Source organism: Balearica regulorum, chromosome 6 (assembly GCF_011004875.1).
Source record: "Balearica regulorum gibbericeps isolate bBalReg1 chromosome 6, bBalReg1.pri, whole genome shotgun sequence".
Taxonomy (NCBI): domain Eukaryota; kingdom Metazoa; phylum Chordata; class Aves; order Gruiformes; family Gruidae; genus Balearica; species Balearica regulorum.
The window spans coordinates 19,407,295-19,417,671 of record NC_046189.1 but is presented as its reverse complement, the minus strand read 5'-3'; the positions used below and the strand labels follow the sequence as shown (position 1 = coordinate 19,417,671).

Below are 10,377 nucleotides of genomic sequence, written 5' to 3'. Positions count from 1 at the left end.
AGAAAATGACGTGATAAAACGGTGACTTTTGACAGGCATTGCACCGATTTCCAGAGACCATAATGTAGAAAATAGCAGACCGGATTGTTACTGAAACACAAACGATAATTGGGATCTTAAATTAATAACGTTCTCCCTCGTTTATCTCAAAATAAATTTCCAACTAAGACTTTCAAATGGTTTGGGTTTGTTTTTTTTTTCTAACAAACGCCGTTACCAGTTATGCTGGCCCCATCAAAGTCCCATTTTAAAGAATGGCTTAGTTAGTTCACACGTGTGTGCTTTTCTCTCGGTAATTTTAATTTGGAACACGTCAGAACTGTTTAACACCAAGCCAAAGATTCATTCAGTCACTTTGTAGCTATAGAGAAGACAGTAATTTTGCAGTGCTAAGTAGCGAGGTGATTAAGGTTAGCAAAAAGGTCAGGAAAATGCGAGAAACAGAGGCCGTCCATTGAATGAATGGCAAAGCGTGGCCCCGTTCCTTACCACCTGAAGCTCTGTACCCCTAACAAACCATCAGCAAGCGCAAAGCCACCCGCCTCTCCCAGCCCCTCACTTTGGGGCTGCCAGGAGCTGGGAGGAATTTCCCAGGCGTGAGAAGCTTCCTGGCTCTTCTGAAAGGAGACAAATGCAGACAGACCCAAGGCCTACAGGGCAGCTGCTCTGGCTTTGACAGCAGCTGATATTTTGTAATTTCTTCGTTGTAGAATGGTTAGAATAATTATCTGTGGTGCAGAAGGCTGTACGTACCCCCATCCTCCATCGCCTAGCACGTCCCAGGCCGCTCTCTGCTCCAGAGCTGCCTTGGAGCTTTCCGGGGCTCGTGGTTCTGTGTCCCCGGTGTCATTAAAAGGCTACTAAAAGGTACCCGGACACTTTGTGAAACACACGTGTGAGCCACTGCTTTCCTCCTTACCTTGCACATGCACAGCAGAGTAGGGGCTTGTTTAGGAAGCAGTCAGGAATCTCTTTGTTTCCTTCTTTCAGGTACAAGGTGAATTAATCTGTTTGGAACCCAGCAAATCCACCCTTCCCCTCTCCCCCCCCCCCCCCGCCTGAATTTTTCCAGCCTACGTCTCTTGACAATAAAGACAGATAAAGCTCGGATACCCTTCCAGACGAAGGAATCGAGCCTGTTTCTTTGCGTGTAAGTTTTCTAAATAAATCGCTTTTGTTGTTTAAAGCTGTGATGAATGGAGACACAGGGCCAGGTTGGTCGCTGGAACAGTACAATGGATGTGAGAAGGTTTTTTTCTTTGCCATATAAATCATTCACATTGTTTAAGGTACATTGATCAATCTAATGGCTTGTAATAGGCTCCTAATTGCCACTAGGAAAGTACTGCAAGCTTGCATTTGAACGTGAAATGGTTCATGATCTGAGCTGAAATTCACCTTAAGCCTGAGCTCCAGTAATTACAGAACACAGAAGGAGCACAATGAACGGTTCCCAGTCTCTCCTCGCCCTAATCCCAGGACAGGGGGAGGGGGGAGAGGGGAACACGCGAATGGGGGGTCCAGCGTATTTTCCTCTTCCAAACCAGCAATTCATTAATGGGCGAAACCCGCGGGAGGATTTATTGGTCATTGTGGACCGCAGAGAACTTCGTAACGTCAATCATCCTGCCTATTACGCTCCCACGTATCTCTATCTGCAGATAGACAGCTTGCTTAATCACAACCAACATTCTGAGTCATGCCTGGCTAAAAATGTGATCTCAAAAAGCTAGGACGGTGTCAGAAGCGGGATAGGGGGAGAAACGTGGGGACAGGAGTGTCCCGCCGTGGGGATGCTCTGGTGAGGCGCACGCCCGCTCTGCCGCCTGGCTCCCCGCACGGCGCTGCCGCTGCCCCGCGCCCCTGGCCAGCCCTGCCGGGAGAAGCCGGGGAGCCGGGCGGGCAGGGACGGGCCGGGCGGGCAGGGACGGACGGACCGGGCGGGCAGGGACGGGCCGGGCGGGCAGGGACGGACGGGCCGGGCGGGCAGGGACGGACGAGCCGGGCGGGCAGGGACCTGCCGGGGCGGGACCGCCGCCGGAAGACTGCCAAGCTACCGGCTGTGGCCACTGCTCCTCTGCTTAAAATACAGACCTAATTACCAAGTCATCAGAGCTTCTTTAATAGACTTGTGTGAAAAGGTGGTTTTACGCTCTATAAACGTGGGTCCGAGCGTTTACTAATTAAACTCCTTCTATTTAGAAACACCTTCATTTTAAGAAAGCTGTACGGACGCTAGCACCGGCTGAATTTCGAACCTGCTGCGGTCTGAGCTTGTCATGTCTAACCTATATACCACAACAGCACCGGAAAGCGTGTGAACCAAGAGATAAAATCCTCGCACAATGTTCCTCACAGAACGTTCCTCAGACTTTCCTACCAAGGCAGAAAACAAATCTCTGATGCTGTTGAATAATCTTCCAATAATTGTAGTAATTAAAATCATCATACAGTCTGCAGTCACCTTCCTTCCTTTGACACCAGTCTTCCCTTGAATTGTTAACGTGTCTTCGGCTGAGATAAACAGAACAAGGGAGGTTTAAAATACATGGTCCAAATAAATTTAGCGGAAGAGGAATTAGTTCTACAGACACGTTTTTGACTGCGCTCGGGAGACGAGAGGATTTCTAAAACTACCGTGCAGGGTTTGGGTTTGTTTTTTTTTTTTTTTCAAACGCAGGGTAATACGGGTCGCCCTGCTACTCCTAAATAGTGTCACCTTAAAGATCGAGGAAGAGATGAAAGCCCAGAGGGATGCTCCACCTCGGGGCTCTGGGGGCAGGGGGCAGGGAGCGCATTATGTAACCAACATCACATGAAAGCTCACGCAGAAATTGTTGGAGAGTGCCATAATTTTCATTTAATTTCCACGATCTATTTGATCCCAGTGCTCATTCCCTTTTTATTAACTATAAAAGATTTCCTTCTAATCAAAAGCTGCACTTCATCTTTACCCACAAATGAAAAACTCTACAGCGGAAAGAATTCAGTGGACTCAACAGGCACCAAGGTCTGTATTTTAACACCAGCTCTGTATAGCCTTCCCCCTTTTAATACCTACTTGGGCAGAATAGTGGGGAAGCCTTTTCTTAACTGAAGTTATTAATTTATCACCAGGTCCCCCTCTGCGTTGCTCTGATAATCAATGGTGGTTTCTAGATCACGTAAATGAAAAGTGTAATTGAGAGAGAGAGAGGGGGGTTCGCACGGAAGTCCTGTAGCTTAAAAAAAAAAAAAAAAAAAAAAATCTGGCAGGACGCAATTATTTATCTCGGCGATGAGCAGTTTGCCTGTTTCCTGCCCACGTCCCTTCTGTTTGGCAGAAAATGAGGCTGCTTCTCCTGAACTTGGAAGGGTTTGCCCCGTTCCCACCCGTAACATCCATGTGTAAAACTCCGTGCCCCTCCTAGGATTCAGGGGAAATTGTACAGCAACCTTACATTTAACTGCTGTTAAATCGATTTATTTGGAAAATATTTGGCAGCTCTTTCCCAGGGCTCTGTTTGAACAGAAGAGCCATTTCATCTGACGCTCTTGAATGTGAACCCAGGAGCCTCCCAATCAGCTTTAATGAACGAATTGTTTCCCAGCTTTACCTCCTCAAGACAGCAACTTTAGTAGTTGCACAGATCAAAAGACACGCGTAAAGGGAAGATGGGAAACAATATTGTTCAAAGGAAGTGAACTGTTGCATTTAATTAGGCTATTCTTCTTTATTAGTATTCATATTGAGGTTTGGGGTTTTGTTTAAGATTTATGTTGATTTAACCGTAATGTATTTATGGCGTAAATATATTCCGAGATGAAAACGTCACGGATCAATTGTAAAGGACCCGGATACATAATTTTAAAAAATCAGTTTCAGTTTATATGAGGTTCTCACCCCACTTTCGCTTCTTAGTCAGATTTGTTTATGCAGAATCGACATTTAATAGTGCTAATTGCACTCCAGTTAAATTGCCCTGATTGCAGAAAGGGAAGCAATTTTCGTGCTCTCTGTCTGGGTTTGGAAGAAATTGTTTTATATTCACCTCTTTATAAAGAAGTGGAGATAAGGCACCGAGCCTTTGCACAAATTGCACTTATGGGCTGACTGGCAGCATTCAGGCGCTATAATAGAGCATTATTTGGCCGTTTTGAATAATGTAAAGCGTTTGCTGAAAGCTATTCTCCTGAAAATTGCTTTAACTTTTAAAAGGGTGATGATTCACTCCAAAGCAGGCCTTTGTTACATTGTCATTATCCCCCCAAATGTTTTAACAGTCAGCTCAACACTTTAGCATAACACATTGATCTTTGTTTAAAAACTCGATTTTTGGAGTACGAAAAAAATTTGTCAGAAAATACTTGACCCCCTAAAGATTGGAGCAGCGTTCCCCCTTTCGCCGCCATTCGCTCAGCCTTTCCACCGCCTGCCTCGTTCCTGCGGATTTTAGTGACTTTTCCGCTTACAAAGGGGGCGAGGAGAGCGATGCGAGGCAGGCAGAGCCATCCGCCTGCCTCCAGGCTCAACACAAACCCCACTCTGCTGCGGGAGCGCAAGCGGGCAGCGGATGCCTTTACTCGCTGATGTAGAGGCAACATTTTTAAACGTCACGCTCGCGATCTGCCTTCCAGCCTTATTTTATTTATGACTTTCCCCGAGGAGAGGGGAAAGACCCTCTCCCCCCCCCCCCCCCCCCCCCCCCCCCGCCGCCCCGGGGTTGGCCAGAAGCGACTCGCTGCCACTTGACGACCACCTCGGCAGGCTCCTGGGAAGGAGCGGGTTCCCCCCGGAGGAAGGAAGGAGGGGAGGAAGGCAGGCAGGCAGGCAGGAGGGAAGGAGGGAAGGAGTCACCTGTTGGGCGATTGCTCCCGGGTGCCCCTGTCGGACTCCTCGCCTGCCCGCGGGGGTTATGTCGCTCCCCCCGCCACCGCCTTTCAATCGCCTCCACCCGTCGAGCGCTACAGCCCCCCTGGGTAAAGCCACCGCCTCGGGTCTGCTCCAGGCAGACCTTCCCGAGACAGGGTTTGCAGTGCCCTCCCCGGACCCCTGCGCTGGCTGCGAGTCAATGTGGAAAGAATTAAGCGCAGAACAGTATTTCCTCCTACTGCCCCGACTCTGTTTCATACGCGGCGACAAAAAGGCGAGCGCCCTTTGAAAATAGCCTTAGACGGTTAAATAAAAGGTAAGCTCCGGGGACATCCTTCCCTAGCGAGGCAGGCGTCCTGCAGATTGCGTAACACAATGTACAGCAAAACGCGATGCCCGCCTTATCTAAGCACGAAAAAAAATTACATCAAAACAAGTAAGGAAAAGCGAAATCCTCTCAAATTCGCGGTTTCTCCATCTTGCTCCTTAGCGATGCCTATTTTGCATCTGCCAGGAGGTTTTACACTGGATGGCTGAGGCGGCACCGAGGAGAAGGAAATACTGACTCAAATGCAGAGCAAGCACCCGGCGTTGCCTGAACGCACTCGCATTGCTGGTGCAGAACTGCACCCAGCTGCGCTGGGCACGGCAGAAGCAGAGGGAAAAGCTCCTCTTCCTCTTCCTCTTCCCAGCCTTGCAGAGACGACCGCAATGACGAAAAGTTGCACGCCTATTTATCTTCCGCGGACACAGTACGGACAAGTTCTAGCCAATTACTTAAGCAGCCTCCAATAATTACAAATCAAAGGGACTAGCTTGCAAGCCATTGAGGAGCCGAGGTTTGGACTTACATTTCGCACATGCAGAGAGCAGGTAAAGTCTCTGTCGCTCACTGGGCGTGTGGAGTGTGCACAGTGCAGAGGCCACAGGCAAGTGCTGGGGAGGCTTATTCCAGCAGCGCCCTGGCACTGCTAGGAGGGAGCAAAGCCTTCTGCCATCAGCAGCACTGTTTGCACGGGGGCATATGAGGCTTGATAAAACGAGCTGCAGACTGTGAATTTGACTTTCGAAGTATTTTGCTGGGGGGTTACTCTGTAAAATAAAATCCTCTCTCTTAAGCGACAGGATGTCATATGCCCCTCGTCCCCCCCTCCCGCCCCGGTACGAGAGCAAAGGGGTGCCTGTCGGTTCCCCGCCTTTGGATTTTTTTTTAAATTTTTTTCTTTTTTTTTTTTTTGGCGCTTTATAGAACTAAAAAGCCTCCTCAGTTCCTTTTGCAAAGAAAGTGAGAAATACGTTGTGCCCGGAATCACTTCTAGTGTTTAGCAAAGCAAAACCAAAACCCGAACGTGTTGTCACAAGATGCCACCGGGCGCCGTCCCGGTGCTTGCATCCAACACGGACAGCTGCCCGGCGGCCTGTAAAGCCAGCAAAGGGCCTGTTGAATGAACGCGATGCGGGTACGGTTTACTGGACGCGAGGACCGCAGGTGACTGAATAAGCAGCGGGGGATCTAACACCTCCTGCGCAGTTTACAGGCGACGCCGGAGCGGCGTCAGGCGTGACACCAGCCCTCGGCCGACGCTGACCCCCGCTCTCGCCTCCCGCCCTCTGCGGCTCTCCTCGCTCCTCCCGCAGCCGGTCGGTGCCGGGGCAGTGTCACCCCGGCCGCACGTCTCCCGGCTTCTGTCGGCGGGAGTCACAACCCGGCGGGCAGCCGGGGTCTGTAGTTAATTGCAGCGCAATCGCCGCAGTCCGGAGCGGGGAGTTTTCTCCCCGCGCGCTGACTGGCACGCGCCCCGAACCCCGGCGCCGGCACCTCCGCGCAGCCTGATTGGCTGCCGGGCCGCTCCGGCCCGCTCCGCCCGCGCCCTCATTGGGCGAGCGCCGCCGCCAGCGGTACTTCAAAGCGGGCGCTGCCCGCTCTTAGGCAGAGTTTAGCCCCGCCGAGCCGGAGTGTCCTTAGTGCCGCCGGGCAGCGCGGGGCGCACACCGAGCGCCGTCCCCCTCCGCCCCACCGCCCAGCCCAGGGACGTGCTATGGCTACGTCTATCCTCGGGGTAAGTCGGCACCGCGCGCTTCCTTGCGGCTTCTCGGCAGCGGCTTCGCCGGCCCCTGGAAAAAACTGTTGCTGCCGCCGCGTTGCGGCTGCCCCCGGTGCAAATCGCGCTGACCCGCGGGCGAGAGGTAATCCCGACCCGCCTCGGGGGATTTCGCTGCGGGTTTCTCATCGGGTCGTTCGCAAAGAGATTAGTCTGAAAACTCGCTCGGCCGGAGAGAAGTCAGGCTGCTTGTGCTTTGTTTTCTAATTTTTTTTTTTTTTAAACTCGAAGTGCTACGCTAAATTTCCAGATTTTTTTTTTTTTTTTTTTTTGCAAGCGGCGCCCGTCGGGAGGCTCCGCACCCCGCTTTGCCCGTCTGCCATCCCGTTTTTCCGCCGCTCCTGTACGGTAGCCCGAGGAGACGCCGCATTTCGTTCCCAGGTTACTCTTGGTTTAAGGGCGGTAGGCTCGAGCAGCCCGGCGCTGCGCGGAGCGTCCCCAGCCGCCCTCTCGGAACACGCCTGTCGCTCGTCCCCGCCGGGATCCGCGTCCGATGTAAATCCCTCGGGCGCCGAGACCGGTCCCCGGCGGAAAACGAGTTGGGCCGAGCGGGGCAGGGCCGGAGCCTTCCTCCAAAATAAGAGAAAACTTTTCCGCGGTGCCGCTCGTCGCGCCCCGGTTCCACCCGCGCCGCCGCGTCCCCGCGGGAGCCTGGCGAGGCGGCAGAGGGGTGAGGCTGACGGGCCGGCTTTGTCTCTCCCGCAGGAAGAGCCCAGATTTGGAACGACTCCCCTGGCCATGCTGGCCGCCACCTGCAACAAGATCGGCAACACCAGCCCCCTGACCACCCTGCCCGAGTCCAGCGCCTTCGCCAAAGGGGGCTTCCACCCCTGGAAACGCTCCACCTCCAGCTGCAACCTGGGCTCCAGCCTCTCGGGCTTCACGGTGGCCACGAGCAGGGGCTCCAGCGGACTGGCCAGCGGCACGGGCACCGCCAACAGCGCCTTCTGCCTGGCCTCCACCTCGCCCACCTCGTCGGCCTTCAGCAGCGACTACGGCGGCCTCTTCTCCAACTCGGCGGCGGCGGCGGGCGTGTCCCCGCAGGAGCCCGGCGGGCAGTCGGCCTTCATCTCCAAAGTGCACAGCTCGGCGGCCGAGAGCCTCTACCCGCGGGTGGGCATGGCGCACCCCTACGAGTCCTGGTACAAGTCGGGTTTCCACTCCACGCTGTCGGCGGGCGAGGTGGCCAACGGGGCGGCCTCCTCCTGGTGGGACGTGCACACCAACCCGGGCTCCTGGCTGGAGGTGCAGAACCCGGCGGGGGGGCTGCAGAGCTCGCTGCACTCGGGCGCCCCCCAGGCCTCGCTGCACTCCCAGCTGGGCACCTACAACCCCGACTTCAGCTCCCTCACCCACTCCGCCTTCAGCTCCACCGGCCTGGGCTCCACGGCCGCCTCGCACCTGCTCTCCACCAGCCAGCACCTGCTCACCCAGGAGGGCTTCAAGCCCGTGCTGCCCTCCTACACGGACTCCAGCGCGGCGGTGGCGGCGGCTAGCGCCATGATCTCGGGTGCCGCCGCCGCCGCCGGGGGCGGCTCTGCCCGCTCCGCCCGCCGCTACTCGGGCCGCGCCACCTGCGACTGCCCCAACTGCCAGGAGGCCGAGCGGCTGGGGCCGGCGGGGGCCAGCCTGCGGCGCAAGGGGCTGCACAGCTGCCACATCCCCGGCTGCGGGAAGGTGTACGGCAAGACCTCGCACCTGAAGGCGCACCTGCGCTGGCACACGGGCGAGCGGCCCTTCGTCTGCAACTGGCTCTTCTGCGGGAAGCGCTTCACCCGCTCCGACGAGCTGCAGCGGCACCTGCGGACTCACACGGGCGAGAAGCGCTTCGCCTGCCCCGTCTGCAACAAGCGCTTCATGCGCAGCGACCACCTGAGCAAACACATCAAAACGCACAACGGGGGCGGCGGGGGCAAAAAGGGCAGCGACAGCGACACGGACGCCAGCAACCTGGAGACGCCGCGCTCCGAGTCCCCCGACCTCATCCTGCACGACGGGGTGGGCGCCGCCGCCCGCGGACCGGGCAAGGAACCTACCGCGGGGCCCGGCGACTCCTAGGGGCAGCGCCGCCCGGCCCCCGGCCCGGCCCCGCCGGCGAGCCCCCGGGGAGCCGCCCGGACTCTGCTCCGCGCCGGCCGGAGGGACGCGAGCCGCCCCGGGGCGGCAGCGGGTGGGCCGGACGGCGGGGCCGGGGAGGCGCGGTGCCCCCCGTCCCGCCCGGCCAGTAGGTACAAAGTGACACTTTCTTCCGTTTCCTTTTTCTCTTCTCCTTCTGTTGGAAGGAAAGCATCCTAAGAGAGGCTTAAGGTGAGAAATCAAACTGGAAGTCCGAGACGGTTCCTCTGTATCCCATAAACATCTGTATAAATAGGGTTCAAAAAAGGAGAAAAAAAAAAACAAAAAAAAAAGAAAACCAGATCGTGTTCGCTTATTTTTCTTGTAAATGTTGATCTGATAAGGGGTTTGGGGACATCATTTTTTTTTTTATTGGTGAATTCCTGAAATTCAGGGAGGTTTTGGGGGTTTGGTTTGGGTTTTTATTATTATTTTAAATTTCTGATGCACTTTGTGGAAGTCAGTATATATGTAAAAGATATTTAAAATGTTGAGTTAACATTTCACTCAAACACACGTAAGTTAAGGTCTCTTAAAGAAATTAAATGCGTTTATCTGTATGAAAAAAAAATCTTGACATATTTTCATTTTGGTATTATTAAAGGACTCTGAACAATATACTCACGGATTTGTTGTTCTTCGTGCCCCCTCCTTCCCCCCATCCAGCCCTCGCAGGGGTCAGGTTTTTAGTGGGAAGCCCTCACAGTGCTTCCTTACAGTGACTGGGATTAAAAATCCGGCAGGCAGCGGTAGCCTGGAGGGGAAGGAACCGGCCCCCGAGCCGGGCGCGCTGAAGCGCTCCGGTCGTTCTTTTCAAACCGCCTTTATTTATCATAATTTAAAAAAAAAAAAAAAACCAACAAAAAAAACCAAAACAAACGCAAACAAATTAAAACGGGGTCCGAGCTGCGCTATACCAGCCGGGAGTTGTACCGAGCCCTAAGTGCCTTTGGGGAAACCGGCCCCAAAATCGAGTGAAACCAAACTGTGCTGAGGAACTATTTATTGAATTTAAAAAGCCTTTAGCGCCACAAGGCTGCCTAGGTTGGGAGGTGGTCTCGGGGGAATAAATCGCTAGAGTCAATACTCCGGAAAAGACATTTCATGCCTAAATGAAAATCTTGTTAAATGTTATTAATTTTGACTTAGAGCACACAGCAGCCCCCTGTGCCTTGTATTCCCTTATTAGGGATTCATGTCTTATCAAATATCTAATTAATCTCCTAGACATCATTTGTTCTGGCCAACTTTATCTCAGCTGGTCCACGGGGAAAACTCCGAATATTCTCGGTGACAAAGCTCCCTTGA

General features: G+C 53.8%; 1 protein-coding gene across 1 annotated transcript; it reads left to right on the top strand.

Moving 5' to 3' along the window:
* The first annotated feature begins 6,798 nt into the window (after positions 1-6,798).
* On the top strand, positions 6,799-9,619 carry SP9 (Sp9 transcription factor). Its single transcript, XM_075755754.1, has 2 exons — positions 6,799-6,912; positions 7,660-9,619. The coding sequence occupies exons 1-2, from the start codon at positions 6,892-6,894 to the stop codon at positions 9,010-9,012; spliced, it is 1,374 nt and encodes a 457-aa protein (XP_075611869.1). The 5' UTR covers positions 6,799-6,891; the 3' UTR covers positions 9,013-9,619.
* The last annotated feature ends 758 nt before the right edge of the window (positions 9,620-10,377 follow it).

Excerpts from the sequence above, each read along its gene's own strand:
- SP9 (XM_075755754.1), top strand. The coding sequence starts at position 6,892 with ATGGCTACGTCTATCCTCGGG. Across the intron at positions 6,913-7,659 it reads TGGCTACGTCTATCCTCGGG|GAAGAGCCCAGATTTGGAAC; the intron begins GTAAGTCGGCAC and ends TCTCTCCCGCAG.